Below are 22,326 nucleotides of genomic sequence, written 5' to 3' on the forward strand. Positions count from 1 at the left end.
AGAAGTTCTCAAAGATCACTACTTTCATGTCAAAAAGACCCCCCAACCAACCTAAAAGGCTCCCACTGACCAAAGATGGGGCAAATTTGAGTTCATTAAGGATAATTATTTCAATTGACTTAAAACCATCAAATATTTTTAAATCTATGAGTTAATGTGATATTTTTTAAAAATTGGTTACATATGGAATATAAGAGAGAACAAATTTATCTTGAAAATTAGTAAATAAAGAAGAGAAATCAAGCATTTATCCTACCATTTCTATATGAACTAAATCATTAAGTAAACAAGTAATGTGAAAGAGAATATTCCAACTAGTAGTTATAAAAGTAATTATAGAATATTGCATTTTGCAGCTCCCAAGGATTAACTAATCTAGGCATTGAGCATAGATAACTCCTAACAACATAAAAGAGAGACAAACTAGACATAATGTGCCTCCTGATGAAATAAACGCATGGCCTCTAGCCTTGCCAAAAAGATTGAACCTGAATCTGATCAAATCTCTGAATCTGGATTCCAATTTTCAGGCAATACAAAATACAGAAGAACATGATGAACTCCACCATGAGTATGAAATCAGCAAAACCCAGACTATGGGAACCTCTATGGGGCAAAGAACCTAGATTCTCAATAGATAAGTCAAAATAAGTGTATGTTAAAGGTGAATTTTAAAATGTATCAGATTTTTTAAAATGGGTAAGACTAACTAGAGCCCAGGGATGCACACTTGGGTGAAATAAAACATAAAGAAATGCACAAAAGTGAACGCAATAAAACTCAGGGTACTAGTTAAGTACTATTAGAGGAAGAGTGGAGATTGTGACTATGGGGGCACGTGGAGGGCTTCTAGGGTGTCCGGAAAAGTTTTGCTTCTTGATCTGGGTAGTGGTTCCGAGATGTTTGCCTTATTATAATTAATTAAGTTATATATTTATTTTGTATGGTTTTCTCTATCTGTGTATAATGAAAATAAAAGGATAAAAGGGAATGAAGAAGAATTCTGTTAAGAATATAAGTTTAGCCAGGAGCCGTAGTTCACACCTATAATCCCAGCATTTTGGGAGGTGGAGGTGGAAGGATGGTTTGAGACCGGGAGTTTGAGAGACCAGCCTGGGAAACATGGCGAAACCCTGTTTCTCCAAAAAAAAAGCCAGGCATGGTGGTGCATACCTGTGGTCCCAGTTATCCAGAAAAATGAGTCAGGAGGATTGCTTGAGGCTACAGTAAGCCTTGTTCGTGCCACTGCACTCCACCCTGGGTGACGGAGCAAGATCCTATCTCAAAAAAAGAAAAGAATATAAGTTTAACCTAGAGAGTTAAGTAGAAAACCAACAAGTTGCAGAATTATATTTACTATATAATTCAAGTTTTATACAAAGTAGAAGAGGGGACATATATACTATCTGGAAAGATAATCATCCGAGTTTAATGGTTGTTGCCTTGACAGAAATATTTTGCTATCTCTTTGTAAAGTTTGGCATGTTGATAAAAAGGGGAAAAAATGAATAAATTATACACGTATACATATATTATATATATGTCTATATATATATACACCCATACATTTGCAGATGTATATAGATATACATATATATATATTTGCTTTATTTTTGGCTTTGAAATAATTGCAACCTTAAAAAAGAGCCACACATGTAATACAGAATCCTGTATATCCTTGACCCAGATTGAAATGTATGGATTGTTGAGATTTTGGCTCACTTGCTCACTCTTTCTCTCTCTTGCTCCATTTGATAGTTGCAGATATGTTCCTTTACCTCTAAATGTATGTCCATGTATTTCTTTAAAAACAAGGATATATAGAGATATAACTTTCTAATATGGACACATATAGTTATTAGCCTGGAAAATGTGCAGGGATTTCACATAACAAATTAGATAAAGAATGTGAAAATAGCATTTTTAAACTGTAAAGAATTCTTATTTAAAAATGCATGTCTCTTTCTATTGATATGCCTTAAGGTAATTGGTCACTTTTATCTGAAGTTTAAAGAAATTAGTCATTACTGGAGCACAACTTCAGATAATACAAAGTGAGGAGACAGCCAAAATTGTAACAGTTTTCAGTAAGTGTTCAAAACCTAATTGTAGTTTAATTTGTTAAATTCTGGGTGCCTCATGAATTTGATATTAGGAAAATAGAGATAAGATGTCCTGGAAGGTAACAGAAAATTGAGAAATGCTTCCAAATCTCTAGCAAGTCAACTAAAAAGTGAGAAGTTGACTGGAACATCTAGTCAGGAATATTTTTTCTTAAGTGGGGCTCAAACCTAATTTAAGTTATATACAGGAGGAATATAAATCAATAAAAACTTATTCTTCAAAAAAAGAGGGCCTCCATTTCAAAGATTTTTTTCCAATTACGCCAAATATTTCTGTAGCAAAATTTTTTAAAATACATTAATAAACAATTATGAATCATATCAGGTTTTTTTGTTGCTGTTATTTGTTTGTTGAGACAAGATCTCTCTCTGTTGCCCAGGCTTGAATGCAGTGGTGCAATCAGGGCTTACTGCAGCCTCGACCTCCTGGGCTGAAGTGATCCTCCTGCCATAGCCTTCCAAAATGCTGGGTAATAGGTGCGAGCCACCATAGTCAGCCCATATGGGCTTTTTATAAAGAAGACTGAAACTTGTAAATAGTTTGAAAATCTTGATGGTGGTTTTCAAGATTTTGACATATCTGAGTTTAGTCTATTTTTGTGCAAAATGTGAGTATCTTGCCAGAAAATATAGGGCATGTTTCCATACCTTGCACTAAATTAAGCTTGACACTGAAATTATTTGACAAACTAGTCACTTCAAAAGGCACTGTAAAAATACTCGTTTCTAAAATGTTTGTGCTAAAAAGTTATACCAAAATACATGAACTCTGACAATGGACTGATAAAATTCTTCTCCAAGTTTGCCTTTATAAATAAGAGTGTCATGCATTGGAATAAGCCCCACATTTCCTTGCGTTCTACAAACAGTGCCCTTTTTTCTTTAAAATGTAATCAAGGCTGATGGTGGTAGCTCATGCCTGTAATCACAGAACTTTGGGAGGCCCAGGCCGGTGGATCACTTGAGGTCAGGAGTTCGAGACCAGCCTGGCCAACATGGTGAAACCCTGTCTCTACTAAAAATACAAGAAAAAAAAAAGAAATCTATTGTTTGGAATTATAAGCTGGATGCCATTCAATTATAGCCTGTAACAGAAAGGAAATAAAATGCATTTGAGCTTAACATAACCAGACGATGCTTTTTCTTCTGGGGATTGAAGTTCGCAGATGCTTGGAGAGATTGATCCTCCACCAGGTGGAGGCGAGTGTCACAACGCCTGTGTCTGCCCGCAGGTGAGCGAGATGGAAGTGAACGGGCAGTTCGAGTCCGTGTGCGAGTCCGTGTTCAGCGAGCTGGAGTCGCAGGCCGTGGAAGCGCTGGACCTGCCCATGCCCGGCTGCTTCCGCATGCGGAGCCACAGCTATGTGCGGGCCATTGAGAAAGGCTGCTCCCAGGACGACGAGTGCGTGTCCCTGAGGTCGTCCTCGCCGCCGCGCACGACCACCACCGTTAGGACCATCCAGAGCAGCACGGGTGAGTGCGCGGGCCCGCAGCCAGCCTGGCCCCTGTGCCCAAAGACTGTGCACTTGCTGTCAACACACATAGTTGCCAGGAACAAGATACCACCCATGTCCTACAAACCAAAGGTTTTTCCTTCCCTATCTGCCTCTATCCCCGCCTCTGGCCATTCTCCCACACCTCTTTCTCATCTCCATCTCTGGCATCCACAGGGGAAACTGCAACTACAGCACCATGAGGGAGGGACAGCACAGCCCAGCGGGGAGGGACTTCCAAGATCCCCACACAGGTCGTAGGAGCTGATCCCCGCCAGCTCCTACTCCCAATAATTTGGCTCGGCCTTTTAGGGCTGTGACCCTACATGACCAGACACCCTGCTTATGACCCATCACAGAATTGAAATGACTGTTTTATTCCAAGATAGCCACAAAGTGACTATCCCAAAAGACCTGAAATATCACTGTGAGAAAATAAGAAGAAATGGATGACCCAGTAATATTGGTCTCACATTTTATGAGTTTTATTTTAACAGAAAGCAGATTTATTTCACTATTTTAAAACTTCTGTCTATCCTGTATAAATAGCACCTCCTTTTCCTTCTAAACTGTATTTAAGTGTGTGTGGTAAAACTGTATTTTTGTCAGTAGATTTTAGGCACAGAGACACAGAAAAGCTCAACGAGTTTCCGTGACACTGGAACCTGCATAATAATATAGCCGTGGGCTATATATGACAATGTGTGCATATGAAACATATATATATATATATAACATTTGAGTTCCAAAAAGAAAATCCCACTGTCTAACTAGGCTTAACTTTATGATTGAACCCAGCATAACTTCAATATAGAGTATTCTACAAGATCATCAAACTTAGAGTCAAGATAAATAATGATGAATAAATTGGAAAGAAAAGCCTGTGTCAGAATATTATATCATTCCATTTTAGTGCTAGGTGCATCAAATGTCAGTAATTATCATTCAGTCTAGAACTTTTGCAGGCTTAAGAGTTAAAAGGTCCTCAAATCCAAGTTAAAACCCTTCTAACTAGATATATGGAATTGAGGTGATAATGTTATTTAAAATAAATATATGGGTTAAACAAGGGGAGTTCATTCTTGACCACTGCAGACTGAAATCTCAGTGTTAGGAGAAGAGATGCTTGCAGACCTTGCATTGGCCAAGCAGCTCAGCAGGGAGCCCAGCAGCTCAGACCCTGGCTGGCTACCTCCAGACCGGAGATGGTGGATGTCCGTATATTCTTGCTCACTAGGAAATTCTCCAAGAACAACCACAGGTTAATAAATTAAATGAGAGTTATTTATGAAGAGAAAAATATATATATTTTTGAAAAATCAACCATGAGCATGTCTGTATGTGTTTGCATTCATGCAGTAAGTGTGATTTGGAAGGTCTGCCCTGTCCCTGTAGCTTATCACTATGTCTTTTGGTGTGTCCCATTTTCACCACCCCAACCCAACACACAACTGGTTCCCAATGTCTGGTCCATTCTTCTGTATGATGAACTCATTGCCTGCCAGCTGAAATCACTCCTTAAATATGTAAAATGCAGATCCTGGCCCAGAAGTCACAAGGGGTGTTCTCAGGAGAACAGTCGGGAAGGAAAGGGCTGCTGGCCCACTCCTTCCCCCTCAGGAAACGGTGTTACAGATAAAGTAGCAAGAGACTTGGAATGGTTTTTCTCTGCTCACCTGTCAGATTTGCATGTTTTTGTCATTTTACTGATACTTCCTGCATCAGCGCCCATGCTCTTCGCTCTAAACACACATGGGGTCTGCCCTCCTAAGATACTTCTCAGATACTCTGGAGGCTCCCAGAGCTCAAGCGATAGAATTGCCAAATAAAATCCAGGTCGTCCAGTTAAATTTTAATTTCAGGTAAAGAGTGAATAATTCTGCTGGATAGGTATACCCCAGATATTGCATGAGAAATACTTACACTACAGAACTATTTGTCGTGTTTGTAGTATTTTTCTAAAATCCAACAAGCCTATCAGGGCAGGAGATGAATGAGCCCTGGGAGGGTGTCTCATGTTGTTCCATTTTTAATCTAAGTTGAATCTAAAGGGCTTTAACCAGAAATGCTATGTGGGAAAACACCCAAAACGGGGAAAAGGGAATCAAGCTGCACAGAGGGGATCGCATTCGCTCCTTCTTGGGCTCTGTGAATCTAGGTACGGAGCCACCTCCACCTGCAGCTCTCTTGGGGAAGGCTCCAGGCTTGGCTGCCACTGCAAGGATTTAAGGGCAGAAAGATGTGACTTGCCCCTGGGGTTGGTGATGCATAAAATGCCGAGTGTTTGCACAGAGCAGCTGTACTTCACCCAGAATCATTAAACTAAATATAATGTATCATCTTCGCAGGTGTGGAAAAATAAACAGTTTAAGTACTAAACCATTATAGTAGATTTTAACTAAGTAAGCATATAGGATATTTTTCCAATATTACCTTTCACAGTTTCTCTATGACATGGATTTGTTCTTTAAAAATTCTTTATTTTATGATATGATAAGGGTCTATGCCCTTCATTCTGCCCCTCCTGCTACTCCTGTGTGCTATTTTTCTCTCTCTCTCTCTCTCTGTCTCACACACACACACACACACACACACACACACACGCCCCACACAAGCATTTCCTTCTCTTTTTCTCACATCATCTCAATACTGTCAAATTCATTTTCTTTCTCTAGTTTCCTTTTTACATTGAATCAAGTATAATTTCCTGTAGAAAAATGCAGAAAATTGATTTTCTTACAGGACCTACTAATTTTTGAAAGAATACACTCATCTATGAAAATTGGGAAATGACTTTGCTCTAATTTTATTGATTTCCCCACATGCACGTGTCAGATGCACATCTCGGTTTAGTAGGACTTGATGGAGATTTGTCCTTTTCTCTCTTCCTTTGCTCATTATTTTCAGATACTCACAACAGATTTTGTTTTTCCTAAACTTACCCTTTGTCCTGAAAAAATTCCTCATTTTGTCAACTGCACTTATTAGGTAGAACTTCTCTCCATAGCAATCCACATTCTAAATCTTTGACATTTGGGTCAGCCCATTTTAATTGCTCACATTTTCAGTAAAATATGCTATTAAATCTTTCTCTTCCAGCCTTGTTCTTTATTCGTATTTGTAAAATGAAATCACAGACAAGAGTCTGATGCCACAAGAGAGAATTATGAAGATGGGCTCAGCTCTAGGTGGCCGCAGGGATCCTCTAGCTATTAGTGGGTGAGCAAGGATGAATGGAGATATCTCAGCAAATCAGGACAAATTAAGGATGAAGTTACAGCAACTTAAAGTTATGCTTCCTTGGGCTTATTGACTTCTTGGCTTGTCTAACTATGGTAGAATCTTAGGTTCTTTCAGCCTATAATCTACTTCAAGCACCCAGATTTCTCTCCATCCAATAGACTCAAGTTTTCATATAAACCACAGTGCCTGGGACTATTAGATTAATATTAGAGGAGGAAATATTAGAGCAGTTAATATTACAGTAGGAATATTAGGGTAGGAAAGTAGAATGAAAACATGATTCAGTTAATATCATGACTGAAAAAACAAGAACTCTTGCCTCAATCATCTAAAATATTTTAGGTAACAGTAGAACTTGATGCTGGAAATACACCCAGACCTCCACTTCAGAGGATTGGATTAAATCTGCCTCTGAAGGAATACACCAATGCAATTCTATGTGTTTAAGGGGAAGTTTTTGTTTTACTTCCCGTGCTGAATATTTCCTAGGACCTATCAAAAGGCATTATCACATTGTAGCTAGGCAGACTTGTATCTGGTGATACCAATAGTCTAAACAGGCAGAAACATTGTCTAATAATCATATGTGGTGATCTAATTATTGTCTAATAATCACACATCCAGCCAAATACAGGCACACACTCATAAATGTACAGAAAAAAACTTCAAAAAGGACACAAAGTAAATCATTTGCAGTGGTTTCCCAGAAAGTAGTAGGTGGGGAGAGGCAGATGGTAAAGAGACAGGGAGGTATTAAAAATAAGTACTTTTTATGATTTAAGACTTTTTATGATTTTAATGCCAAATATAACATTTGAATAGAAATAATGCTCCTTGACAGAAGTAGGCAAATTATCATGATATATATTCCCTGGTGGGTTTTTCTGTTTGTTTGCTTTTGTTTTTTTGAGACAGAGTCTCCTTGTGTCACCTAGGCTGGAGTGCAGTGGTATGATTATAACTTACTGCAGCCTCCAACTCCTGGACTGTGATCCTCCACCTCAGCCTCCTGAACTCAGGTAGCTGGGAATACAGGTGCACACCACCATGCCTGGCTAATTTTTTTTCATTTTTTGCGATGGGATCTTGCTCTGTCACCCAGGCTGGAGTGCAATGGTGCAATCATGGCTCACTGCAACCTCCGCCTCAAGTGATCCTCCCACCTCAGCCTCCTGAGTAGCTGGGATTACAGGCACATGCCACCACACCCGGATAATTTTTTGTATTTTTGATAGAGATGGGGTTTCACCATGTTGGCCAGGCTGGTCTCAAACTCCTGGGCTCAAGTGATCCACCCACTTTGGCCTCCCAAAGTTCTGAGATTACAGTCATGAGCCACCACACCCAACAGATTCTCTGGTCTTTTAAGAACATTCTTCACTTTGAAATTCCAAAGCAGCTTTGTGTAGCAATAATACAAGTTTTATAAAGAGTAAATAGGTTCATTTGCCACACTGTTACTCTTAAAGTTTGGCCTGTGTGCTATATTTTGCTCTGTTGCCCAGGCTGCAGTGCAGTGGTATGATTATGGCTCACTGCAGCCTTAACTTCCCAGACCCAAGTGATCCTCTCACCTCAACCTCCAGAGTAGCTGGGACCACAGGCACATGCCACTGTGCTCGGCTAATTTAAAAAAAAAAAAATTTGTAGAGACGAAGACTTGCTATGTTGCTCAGGCTGGTCTCAAACTCCAGAGTTCAAGTGATCCTCCCACCTCAACATCCCAAAGTGCTAGGATTATAGGTGTGAGCCACTATGCCCCACCAATACTCTAATTCTCTTATTAGAGGAATTTTTTAAACAATGATGGAGTTGAACTGTTCTCCTCTCCTTCACATAGTTCAGGAAAGGGAGTAAGAACCTAGGGTACAGTGTCCCCCATGGGAAAGCAGTGCCTACCCTCTTGGATGTAGCTTGGGACCACAGTTACAGAAGTATTTACAGTTTGATTTTTGTAACAGGAGAAATCATATTTTCCTCTAAGTTGAGACACGTTCTTCCATCTTCCTACCTTACACCCTCCCCCATTCCTGGCAGCTCTGAGACACTTGCTCAAGCCTTGCTTAATATAGCAAAAGCAGCTAATCTGTTGATCATCTGAGGTCAGAACTAACATTCAGAAGGTTCTCCTAAGGGTTTGGGTCTTCATTCCAAGTCAGTCATCCTGCCCAGGAGACCACACCTCACCCATCTTCATGCACTCCCCTCTCCCCCCACACACAAACCCTAAACCCTAAGCAGAATGACATTAAGATAATAATTTTTAACTGCAATACACACAGCAGGCATTCAGAAACGGAAGAAGAAAGGAAAAGCTGCAGAAAAATCTTTAAGTACTCCACAAACTGCACAAGCCACAGACGATTGAATAGTCAAGGTGACTTTCCTAGGGAAATAGCATTGCTGTTAAAACAAGCTGAGTCATCAAATATTAGCAGTTAAAAAAAAACTTCTACATCATCCAGTCTAGTGGTCTGCAAACTATACCCTATGGACCAAGTCCAACCTGCTGCCTGTTTTTGTAAATTAAGTATCATCAGACATAACTCACACCCATTTGTTTACCTGCTATCTGTAAACAGAAGTTTCAGCAGAGTTTAATAGTTCCCTCTTTTAAAAGCAGAGTTGAATAGTTCCTGCAGAGGCCCACAAAGCCAAATACATTTATGATGTGGCCCTTTACAGAGAAAGTCTGCTGCACCTATCTAATTCATTAAACCCATTCAAAGGTAAGGAAACTAAGGCCCAAATTGGTGAACCTCCAGCAGGAGGCAAAGTCAGAATAAGAAGCTCAGGTCTCTCAGTAAACAGTCCTTTGTTCCTTTGGTGCCCAGCTCTACAAATTATTTATTGCTTGAGTATGAAGTTAATCTGAACTTCAGTGTCTTCATGTGTAAAATAAGATTACAATGCTGATCCTCTTCCCAGCATTAATGACCATTTTTGGAGAATTCTTAGAGTTCGGGGAAAGCTCAGTTCTTTCTGCCAAGCACCAAGTTAATTAATAGATCCTTGTTATAAAGCAGGGAGGCAAAGGTTCAGGAGTCAAAGGGACAGATATCAATCAGAAGCTTTCTGAACAAAGCACCTTTCTTTTCTATTCAAGATAAAATCAAATAATAAATATTCAGATATTGCCTGGACTGGTTCCTTGTCCCTCTGCTAATGAGATTTCCTTCTTTGAATCTCTCCAAGTGGAACTGGAGACATCGCGTACTTCCACCCTTGCAGGCTCAGATGAAAGAAAAAAGAGCAAGATTTATGACACAACCTACTCCTCTCGTGAGGCAACTTATCCTTGTCTGCTGTTACATTGAAGGAAACTGACAGTGATGATTTGCAGGAGACTTTTGGTTATAACTTCTCCTTTCTTCTGTGGGGCACTCGAGGTAGGATTCCTCTATAATATTAGGAAGTCATAAAAATGCAAAAGTCCTATCAGACACAGAGCAAGATTTAAAATCTGAAGAATACCATGTGCTTCCATCTCCTGCAGTTGTTTTGAAGTACATAAATCACCTCTTGGTAACGGAGTGCCAACCTTGAGGGGCTACGCCTCACAGACAGCCAACAAGCAAGTCCACCTTTGCCCACATTCGGGGTTATTGCATGGCGAACAGTGAAGGGGCTTCCAGGGTTTTCTGGCACACTGGCCTTAAAGGCTGTTGTAAGGTTCACATGAGATCATTCACAAGGAAGCATTATGCAAATTACAAATTAGAATGCCCTACTTTGGCTTTGATTTTAAATCTCTCAATCTGGCTTAGTTTAATAATAATGATAATAGCTAACCTTTAAGCACTTATTATTTGACAAGCATACAAACAGCTGCATACATTGTCTAATGTAACCGTAATGAATACTCTATGACTTGTACATGATATTATCATTTAAATCAGAGAAAAAAAAATAAGACTTAGAGGGTTTACACAACTTGACCAGGCCACACAGCTAGTAAGTGAAATTCTCTCTGTAATCACCAATAAATGCCTTGGAAACTATGGTATAATCTGAAATAATTTAATACAAATCCATTTCTGGAATAAAAGGCCTAGGAGCTTTTTTCTTTCGTTCTTTCCTCTCACAAATATGCATTTAGCTTCCTGCCATATTTGAAACCTGTATTTTCTATAACAGTTTCTAAAAAATTCTCTTTTTTAAAGAAATGTTTGTTCACATATTATTGACATGGCCTCTCATGTTGGTTTTTCTGTGAAATATCTGTTTAAAGAAAAAGATGAAAAAAATGGACTGAAATTAAAGTAAATTTTTTTTAAAGCCTATGAAAAGAAAATACTCTCTGGGTTTAAAATTTCCTGTTACACTTAGTCGTTTTCACATTATGCGGATTTGGAAGATCAAATATCCAATCCCCTGATCTAGTCATGGTGTTGTCAGACAGCACTAAATGGAGAAAATTTTTGCCAACTCATGCGTAAATTAAGCAGATGGCAAATTCTGTTTTGAGGCTGATGAAGTGGTCAGATGTCTGTGCCCTTGGGTGAGGTAAAAAAAATACTAAACTAATGTAATTCTGATCTGACTGGTCTCTTGATTGAACTGTAGAGCAAAGATGTGAACAATAGCAACTCAGTTACAAAGGTCAATCAGAAAACACAAACTAGAAAAACAGGCTCTCTCAATGTGAATCTTTATCATTCACTTTTGTCTTTATGATACCTCCACAGACATCTTTTTCTTTTCTGGAGGCAGGGTCTCACTCTGCCACCAAGGCTAGAGTACAGTGGTGCAATCCCAGCTCACTGCAGCCTCAACATCCTGTGCTCAAGCAATCCGGTAATCCTCTCAACTCAGCCCCCAGGATAGCGGAGATTATACCAGTCCCAGCTAATTTTTTTTTTTTTTTCTTTTTGTAGAGACAAGGTCTTAGTATGTTGCCCAGGCTGGTCTCAAACTCCTGGGCTCAACCAGTCCTCCTGCCTCAGCCTCCCAAAGTGCTAGGATTACAGGTATAAGCCACTGTGCCTGGCCCATAAGCACTTCTATGATGGAAGAAACTGCCATTTAAAAAAGCCTTCATAATCCAGAGTTGTCTGATCCAGTTCATATTAAGTGTTAACAAATATAGCAAAGCAATAGCAGTTGGACGGTCCATGTAATTAATACTGGCAGTTGGACAATGCTGCAAAGCCACTTTAAGAGCAACATTATTCAGCTCCAGGTGGTAAATCCAAGACCCGAAGTTTTGCATTTCTGTCTATACCTACTGCCATTGACTTTCTGTCAAGTTTTCAGGGCAAACCTTTCCTGCTGCCAAATGTCCTTGATTAAAAATAGAGGAGACCAAAATGAATAGTACCATGATTTTACTATAATGGCATTTGAAACAGTCTCACATTTATTTTAATGAAAAATCAATGATCATGTAACTATCAACATTTTGAAAGCTTTCTTTGTCATCTGCTGGTGTCCCACTGACATGCAATTTCCACCAACATACAAGAGAATTTATCTTTTGTTTTACCTTTTTCTTCCAATTATCAATATTACTGGGAATACTAATTCTAATTCTATAACTTCTAATTAAACTTATGGAAGAAGATAGCTAGTCTAAGTTATCTCTAAAATATGACAAACTGTCAAAGTTTAATTAGCTTTTATACCTAGAATATTTTGTGGTTTCAAAGGGGTACATAATATTATTACACCTAACATTGATTAACCAGTTTCATGCTGTAGAGATGTATGTCTGACAAGAAGTATCAGATCTAATCAAGATGGAAGTTCATCCTGAATTTCTGGATAGGACTGCCATCCTGTCTCTCTCCAAATCCAACCTTAAATGTCTTTTTCACCTAACTTTCTTATTCCATTACATATCTGCCCCATAATGAAATTTTAAAATTTATGAAAATTAGTGAGTCCACCTCATCCACTACGTTGCTTTTGAAAACCTTTCTCTTTTCTAAAATGTTGATTATGGCCAGAGAATCACAATGATACTTTGATGTTTGCTTTTATCATTTTCAAGAAACTTCTTTCAATCATCTTTTATTTTTATCTTGTTAATTAGAAATAATTATAGATTTATAGGAAATTACAAAGATAGTACATAGAGGTCCCTGTACCCCTCACCCAGTTTCCCCAACAGTTACATCTCAACAATATCAAAACCAAGACATTGACATTGTTACAATGTGCATGAATAGTTCTTTTTTCTTTTTTTTTTTTTTTTTTTTTGAGACAGAGTCTCGCTCTGTCGCCCAGGCTGGAGTGCAGTGGTGCGATCTCAGCTCACTGCAAGCTCTGCCTCCCGGGTTCATGCCAGTCTGCTGCCTCAGCCTCCTAGTAGCTGGGACTACAGGCGCCCGCCACCACACCCAGCTAATTTTTTGTATTTTTAGTAGAGACAGGGTTTCGCTGTATTAGCCAGGATGGTCTCGATCTCCTTACCTCGTGATCCGCCCGACCCGGCCTCCCAAAGTGCTGGGATTACAGGTGTGAGCCACCGCACCTGGCCAAATAGTCTATAATTTTATCACGTGTAGATTTCTGTATCCACCACTATAATCAAGATGTAGAACCATTCTGTCACCACAAAGATCTCCTAGTATCCACATTTTGCCAGTTGGATGAAGTATAGAAACCTTACCTCCCTTCAAGTCTCTTTGCCCTCTCCCACTTAAAATTATCTTAAATATTTCCTACACATACATAAAGAGTCACATCACATAATGTTATACTTTTTGCTTCAAATATCAAATATAATTTAGAAACTTTTAGAGAAGGAAAGTTTATTGGATTTGCTCATATTTTTTTCCCAAATTGCCAAATTTGAGAAATTTTCAGCCATTATTTCTATTCTTTTTTTTTTTGAGATGAAGTCTCATTCTCATCCGCCAGGCTGGAGTGCAGCGGCGCAATCTCAGCTCACTGCAACCTCCACCTCCCGAGTTCAAGCGATTCTCCTGCCTCAGCCTCCTGAGTAGCTGGGATTACAGGCGCCTGCCACCACGCCCGGCTAATTTTTGTATACTTAGTAGAGACGGGGGTTTTGCTATGTTGGCCAGGCTGGTCTCGAACTCCTGACCTCAGGCGATCCACCCGCCTTGATCCCCCAAAGTGCTGGGATTACAAGTGTGAGCCACCATGCCCGGCCATTTTCAGTCATTATTTCTATGGCTACATTTTCATCCCCCTCCTTCTGAGAGTCCAGTGACACAAATGGCCAAAATTCTCTCAGTGGGGGTTTTGGGCAGGGCGGTTTCCTTAGAGGCGGATAGGTGGGCAGGCACTGTTTCATCTCCATCATATAAAATCATCTGCTTGTTGAATACAAAAAATACTTCTTCCACGCATTCTAGAAATGCCCCCATCAAACATGACCCAACTTTCACATGGACAGCCACAAAGGGGAGACCAGTCAAAGTTACACTGAGCCACTGTACCCAGCACACAGTGTCTCTTATTGGTATAAGACCATGCCCAGCTAATTTTTGTATTTTTAGTCGAGACGGGGTTTCACCATCTTGGCCAGGCTGGTCTCGAACTCCTGACCTCATGATCCGCCCACCTCAGCCTCCCAAAGTGCTGGGATTATAGGCATGAGCCGCTGCACAGGGCCTTTTCTGATTTTATTAATAGTGCATTTGCTATATCCCTTTAAATGAAAAGAATGTTGACATAAATCCAGGTTAAACTGACACAAATTAAAGCAACTTTCTTTTTATTTAAAAATTGGTAACCTGAAACATGAAGAGCTGTTCTCGTTCTCAGAAAAAGAGAACGAGAAACTCACAATCCAAAAGCCCATAACAATTTCTAAATTAGTTAAATAAATAGGATGCAAGCACTTGACTTTGGCACGTAGCAGTCTTGAAGTTCCTACCACTCTAACATAAGATCTCAGCCACTATCTTGTGACCCTACAAGGAGTTAAAGACTTTAAATACCAGTCACTTTGTAGCTTTGCAGTGGTTCAGCAATTAGCCATCTAAACACAAAATCTATAGTTCTTGTACATAGAATTTGCCCCATGAACATCTGTTAATTGAGAGGTGAGAACATAAGATTTCCTCTGGAAATTTGCTGCTCCAGTGAACGCTGTAGCTTTCTGGGATGACTCTGACGTCTCCACAGAAGCAAAAAATTCTTTACTGTTTTTTCAGTCACCTGAAAATAAACCACTTCATTTCAGAGAGAGTGGGGTGGTAACATGTCACCCCAAACCATTTTGAGGAATAAAGTTTCAATAATTTCTTACTTGGAAAAAAAGAACCTCTAGAAATGGGTGATAGCAAGAATCCAAGAGACTGGTAAGTGCTAACTTCTGCAGAGAAAGCCTTCCTTTTCTTTCTCAGGCTGTTCATCCACTTCATGCTCTTTCTCTGCACTTTCTTGTCCAAAGCCCCATGGAGGTGAAATTCCTACCCCACCCTTCTTTCCTTTTCCCTTTCTTGTCTGTGATAACTAAGTGGTGCTAATAGAACCTTGGTACTAACCTGGTCTCAAATCTCTGTCTATAAACATCTAACTAAAGAGATTTCATGGACTGCTGATCACATTTCTAGAGTGAATATAAAACTATGAGAAAATCTATAGAGGATTTGCATCATCATATATTCTTTCTATTTTTTTCTAGTTTTCTTTTGAAATGCAGCATATTCCAAAAGGCTTACAAGATAGTATAAAGCTGCTGGGATGGAGGTCTCTTCCTTGTTTTGAATTTCCACTTAAAAAAAAAAAAAAAGGCAAACACACTCTTTGCACCGATCCAAGCCATTAGAAACAACCCAAGCTACATGTAAAAATCTCTAAAAAATTTTTTAAATTTTTGTAGAGACGACACCTCACTATGTTGCCCAGGCTGGTCTTGAACTCCTGGCCTCAAGCAATCCGCCCACCTCCACCTCCCAAAGTGCTGGAATTAAAGGCACGAACCACCGCACCCAGCCACAAATGTTTAAAAAAAAAAAGTTTATAATAATATGGGAAGGGAGAGGACTTTGGTATTATATTAAACTAGAAATCCACAGGACATGGGAACAGTATCCAAAATAGTGTGTTTTTGTACATACACACATAACTCAGAGTGTGTCAACAATTTTTGCTCAGGAAAAAAAAAAATACTAGAAGGAAATGCGCTAGAATGTTAAAGTGATTATCTTTAATATTGGAACCAAAATGATTTTGTTTTTCTCCTTATACTTTAGTTTTCGAATGTTCTGAGGTGTGCATGTTTCACTTTTATAATAAAACAAAAAAAATTTGAGACAGGGTCTCACTCTGTCACCCAGGCTGGAGTGCAATGGTGCAATCACAGCTCACTGCAGCCTCAATCTCCTGGGCTCAGGCAATCCTCCCACTTCAGCCCCCTGAGTAGGTAGGACCACAGGCACAAGCCACCACGCCCAGATAATTTTTAAAATTTTTTCTAGAGACAAGGTCTCACTATATTGCCCAGGCTGGTCTCAAGCGATCCTCCCACCTTAGCCTCCCAAAATGCTGGGATTACAGGAATGAGCCACCATATCCAGCCAAGAGACTATTTTTAATAAAGAAATAGCTAGTGTTTCATTGGTTTGGTCCTACTGGAAGCAATAGTACATCTCACGTCAGCATATCCTTCAGGTTTCACCTTTTTTATATTAGTTTTCTTGACTAAATGAAATCTTTTGGATTCGGTGATTGGGCAGGATCATTGGAGATGATCTCCAGAAAGGTGCTGCTATGCTATTGTTATTTATCTAAGTATATAACATCTTCTAGTAAAGAAATCTTTTTAAAAATCAATACTAAATTTTTAAAAAATATTCTTTCCCTTGCTTTCCTTTACCCTCATACTGGTAGCAAGTGAGGTTTTGTAGATTTTTGTAGGGCTTTTTTCCCCCTCTTCAGATGTCAGAGGCAGTTAATTTGCAAACCACAGTTGCAGGTGGTTTTTGAAGCGGAGGGAGTTTAGGACAAAGGAATAAAGCTACATAAAACCAGCTCATGGTGTTTTTAAAAATATAAATCCATGCCTTTGTAGTCCTTACTCTAACAAAAGCTCAGCTCTCAAGGGCATGCTTTCAGTTGTACCTGTGTTCCAGCCAGAAAAACTCCCCAAGCAATTACAGTAAGAAAAAAAGATTTCTGTCACAGCCACGATCTAATATAATAGTGTAAACCATCTGTGTTTTCAGAAAGGGAAAGTGCTTTTGAAAATAGGAAAAGTGAAGTGCTGGGTGGAATTGTGAAGAGTCATGGCAAATCATCATCATCGTTATCCATTCAGAGAGAAAGTGATATTGACAAACCTACGCTAAAAGAGGATTAAGAAACCTTGCATTATGAGCTGTGTCAAAGCAATGAAACAAAGGATTATGCTTTCTCGGACACCTGTACAGCTCAGTGCAGCACTGTGCAAGCTCTAGTAGGAATGGTGCTACTGAGTTAGCTGGTGACATTCGTTGCAGACTGTGCCTTTCCCTTCTCCAACCTCTTCCTTGACTTTTCCTTTGCCTTCCCTTTTTCTTACTCTTTTCCAGAGAGAGCTCAAAGGCATTTGTCCATTTCTCACCCATTCCAACAGCTCTAGGGGAAACTTTAGGAAAAGTAAAAATAGCCATGCTCACCAGTTCTCTCTTTTCTGACCCATGTTCTTCTGGAATTCTCTGTTTGAGGGAACGTGGCAGGAATGAGATCCCAGAAATAAGCAGTTGAGCTTCTTCCATTCATATGATTACACTGCCTTGGACAGGAGTACCAAAGGCTGGTATTTCCCAACCCATATTTTGTAGGACAAGTTACTGCAAAGCATTGTGAAGCCTTCATCTAAAAGAAAGAGAAACTACATCTGCAGTGTTGTCTACGGAATTTTAAAACCTTACTGGGCGTGGTAGCTCACACCTGTAATCCCAGCACTTTGGGAGGCAGAGGCAGGCAAATCACCTTCAGGTCAGGAGTTCGAGACCAGCCTGGCCAACATGGCGAAACCCCATCTCTACTAAAAAATACAAAAATTAGCCAGGCGTGGTGGCACGTGCCTGTAATCCCAGCTACTTAGCGAGGCTGAGGCAGGAGAATCTCTTGAACCTGGGAGGTGGAGATCTCAGTGAGCCGAGATCACACCATTGCATGACAGAGCGAGACTCCATCTCAAAAAAAAAAAAACGAAAAACACGCATAATCAGTTAATTCTTTTAAACCTATTAGTATGCTGTGGCAGTCAAGTTGAATGTGTGCAACAGGAGGCTTTCAACCCAAGATGATGAGCAAACCGAAGCTTATTTTCAGCCTAGTGCTTAGGTTTTGTCATGAACATTAATAGGAACTGTACATGTTATCCAGAGCCTCCCATCTGGGGGTGCATCTCCATCCTTCTGGGGTTGTACCGTCATCCCTTCTGGATTGTATTTCCATCCCTTCTGAGGCTATACATCCATCTACTCATGCACAACCTATGGCTGTGTTTGAGAAACAATGGACTATTCAAAACGACATGTAGTTTGTAGTGATTCTTTCCAAAAACGACTCTTCTAGGTTTCAGCTGCATAGCGGAAAAACCCTAAACTATCTTAGAAAATCATACATTGTTTTGCTTTGCTTCCATGGAAAGTCTTCATAGGATTATATGACTGAACAGGACACCCATATCTGTCTCCCCTGGAATTAATTTCAAATCAAAATTGTTTTTTTAAAAAAGGAGATTAAGAAACTTGTGGTGCTTAGGTAAAATTCTTTCTTAAGAAATTGTTTCTGATGTTAACACTGCACCTCCAGAAGCATTGGAACAGAATCGGTTGATCAAGTCGGCTTCCTAGGGCACATCCTCTGACGATGCTGTGAGGAAATGTGGGTGTTTCAGAACAGGGCGGAATCCTGACAGTGTCCCCACTTGGCTGCCTGTTTTCCTATGTAATCCAACATGGTAAATCATCCTCTAAACCTTTTATTTTTGGATTTCCCATATGTTCAAATGTGAGTACTCTGCACAGCAGTCCCATCGTGGACACCCACTGAACATCTGCAGTGCACCAGGCTCTACTGGGTGCTCTGTGTCATAAACATGTATCTTTCTATCACACAAGTGTCACACTTCATATCAGAGGAAGGACCGCCAAATACTTTTGATTACTGAAGGTACAATCAAGTGGAAGACCTAAAGCAAATTCCGAAAATAGAAATATAAGCAAAGGCATAATTCATCAATGTGCCGCTTATTACTTCTACCTCCACTGAGCGTACTTCTATCTTATACCATATGCCTTAATTTGATCCCAAACAGCAATTTGCACGTGCTCATTCTTCTAACTACTAACAAGCCACTGTAACATTTACTCATTTCCTCTTTTAGACTGAAGCCTCCCCCAGATGCACAAATCTTTCCAATTACTGTAAAAACTTCAGTTATCTGAGTGATGTGTCCACAGGCCTTCAACGCCATCCATCTTGGATTGACCTTGTCCTCATTCTTAACCATTCTTTGCTCCTAATCTTCTCAGTTGTGGGGTTAATATCTCTTTTGTAGATTATGGCACCAATTGCATGTTCTGGAAAAGGCAACTGGGAGTCCAATCAGTTGCAGCTGTGCAAACTCTAGCTCAGATGATCCGGCTGTGAACGGCAGCAAAGAAGCAGGGAGACAGAGAAACAGCAGAATGGTCTTGAGTCCACACGAACCTGGGTTGTACTTGGTAGTTCAGGGTCTATCCTGTGTATATAGATCTCCCAATAGTCTGCGTCTGGTTTTTGCACCAAGGCAGGGTTTGATGAGGATTGATTGAAAAGAATAACAGCTTTAAAGGCCAGTACTAGAGCTTTTGCAAATATTCACTGTGTCTTACCCCATCCTTCTGAGCACATCTGAAGGATAACTCAGTAAAGGAAACAGTACCAGTAGAACAAATTCACTCCCATGAATTTGCCTTTCAAACTGGGTAAGTCAGTTAGGAGTGAATTGATTCGGCTTCTATCTTTTTGGTGCGCTTGCTTAAACTTATAGTCCTGCTAGCTACAAAAAGTAGTAACTTAAGCACTTTAACTAAAACTTGTGATTGCCTCCTTCATTTTCCCATATGCACTGTGGGAAAGCCCCATGATGTCAGCTGCAATAAGCCAAGGAATGATTAGAAGGGCAGTTCTGTGGCTTGACAAGCTCCCCAGTAATTAGCCCCCTGACACCACTGCCATTTCACACACCGTATTGTCTCCCTGTAATGGGTCTGCTTAAAATCAGAGCCTATTTGCTACTCAGAGAAAATAACACTATGGGTCACTATTAGCTCTTAATAACTGAGGTTAAATAATTCCATGAGATGTTTCTGTAAGGAGGGCCTTGTGGGAGTTAACAGGTACAGGTGAGAAGCATGAGCCCCAGGTGAGACTTTCCAGTGGGAAACCCTGGGTATCTAGGCCTCGGCCAAGTGCTACAGAGACCCTGCGTGCCTAGTAAGGAGAGTCAGGACACAGACAGGTGAGCTGCTGGGAGTGCAAGCCCCGCGGCGAATGCTGCTCTTGCTCCCGAAGTCCACCCCTGCTCACTACCACAGTGATGCTGGGCTGACCCCCACTACAGTCCAGGCTGTTTTCCACCTCTTCTAGAATGCTCAAGAAATAAAGGTGGGGCTGCATTTCTCAAGGAGAATTGAGAAGGCAAAAAGTGCAGTGAGATCCCCACTCAGTAAGTATGTGTTCTAGGTTTGCAGCCTCAGACTTCAGGAGCAGAAAGAAAACCCAAACTTCTAGCCATTAACTGGCCATGCTCCACCCACGCCACCCCACCAGGGTCAGTGTGATCTTCACAAAAATACCTCTAGCCAGAACCCAGGAATAGTTTGTTAGGACTCACACCTCCTTATATATTTCCGTATGCCTCCCTTCCCACAGCCCATCCCCACACTCCCCATCCCTAAACCACATCCTCATACTCCGATGCATTTCTGTCTTCCTTTTTTTATTTTTTCTTTTTCTTTCTTTTTGAGACAAGGTCTCACTCTGTTGCCCAGACTGGAGTGCAGTGGCATGATCATGGCTCACAACAGCCTTGATCTCCTGGGCTCAAGCAAGCCTCCCACCTCTGCCTCCCAAGTAGCTGGGACCACAGGTGGTGCCACTGAGCCAGCTAATATTTTAATTTTCTTTGTAGAGATGGAGCTTTGCTGTGTTGCCCAGGCTGGTCTCAGACTCCTGGGCTCAAGTAATCCTCCTGCCTCGGCCTCCCAAAGTGCCGGCATTAGAAGCATGAGCCACCACACCCGGCTGGATTTCTGTCTTATTCCTCACCACAGTCAACACAGTTGATGATCTGGGTGGGATACATGAGCCACTTTCAGGTGATTGAAGTTGAAGTTGTCTCACCTAGGTGGGTATTTTTATTTTTTGTTTTACATTCTGTTTTTGTTCCAATAGACTAATTGGGCATATACATTTTATACACAGGTCGATATACCTGGCTATTCTTTAACACAATTTTTATCATTCATTCATAGCGATATGATCTGATTCACTTGTATGATGAAAGCATTGATCACTGGAGTCATTACAGAAGGGGCATCAAGCTGTAGCTTTTATCCTCTCCAGTTATCAAGTTCTTATCAGACTTAAATGCCTGAAACAACAAGGATATGCCCTTGGCTTTGTTTTTACTTCCTTTTGTGCTGCCCTCTTACACTCTCACCATGTTTATAGCCAAGTCTCTGCCAGGCCTTGGCCAGGGCGGCCCGTCCCGGCTCTCTGACTTCCTCTGTCATGTTTCTGGACTCTTCTGTTGCAGACGTACTGGCCTTCTTCTTGCCCTCACCCCCGTGTTTCCCTAGCCCTGCCCTCTGGCCTCTGTGTACCACCTTCTCAGGAACACCTGTTACTTATTAGACACTCACCAGGGAACCATGACCCACACATGGAGAGCTCTGACCTTCTGGAACCCAGCAAGCTTGTTCCTGCCTTAGGGCTCTGACACTGCTTCCACCCACCCCCAACCCCCGTGCCTGGAGTCCTTCCCCCACCTCCCAACTCCGTGTTCACATCTCTGTCTTATGGCCACTTGGCTCTGCTCCAAGTCAATCTCTTGTCCTTTGCAATGCTTACTTTTTCTTCATGACACTTACTGCCACATGAAATTAAATATTCACTTGTGTATTTGTCATCTCAATTCCAGCCAAAAAATTTTCTGTCTTGTTCACTACTATGCCTCCAGCTCTTAGAACAGTGACATCTATAATGAATGCTTTAAAAATATATATGGAATAAATAAGTAAAAGAGGGCTGTGCTTTCCTCTCCACAGTCATTGACACCGTCCTTGACGGGAGCTTTTCTGGGAACGGTGGGGAGAACATTAGACCAGAGTCTTTAACCTTCTCAACCTGTACCTCTTCTTGATAAACTAACAAACAAACAAAAAATCAAATTCATGTCCCTCTCCATAGCCTGAAGCTGGGTGTGAAGGAGAAAGGGTGGGGGATGAAGTAGGGCCCCCATCAAAAATCTGCAGGGGCAGGTGAGAATTTTTTGTCACAAGGAGTCT

At 40.6% G+C, this 22,326-nt stretch overlaps 1 protein-coding gene across 10 annotated transcripts in view; it reads left to right on the plus strand.

Moving 5' to 3' along the window:
- Positions 1–22,326, plus strand: part of DLGAP1 (DLG associated protein 1) — a 972,556-nt gene that overhangs the window by 735,751 nt on the left and 214,479 nt on the right. For all 10 annotated transcript variants that reach the window (XM_054537679.2, XM_054537682.2, XM_054537681.2 and 7 more), the window contains one exon: positions 3,356–3,596. In XM_054537679.2, the coding sequence (XP_054393654.1) occupies positions 3,356–3,596 (241 nt within the window). The remainder of the gene's footprint in view (positions 1–3,355; positions 3,597–22,326) is intronic.

Source organism: Pongo abelii, chromosome 17, assembly GCF_028885655.2.
Source record: "Pongo abelii isolate AG06213 chromosome 17, NHGRI_mPonAbe1-v2.0_pri, whole genome shotgun sequence".
In the NCBI taxonomy this organism is placed as follows: Eukaryota; Metazoa; Chordata; class Mammalia; order Primates; family Hominidae; genus Pongo; species Pongo abelii.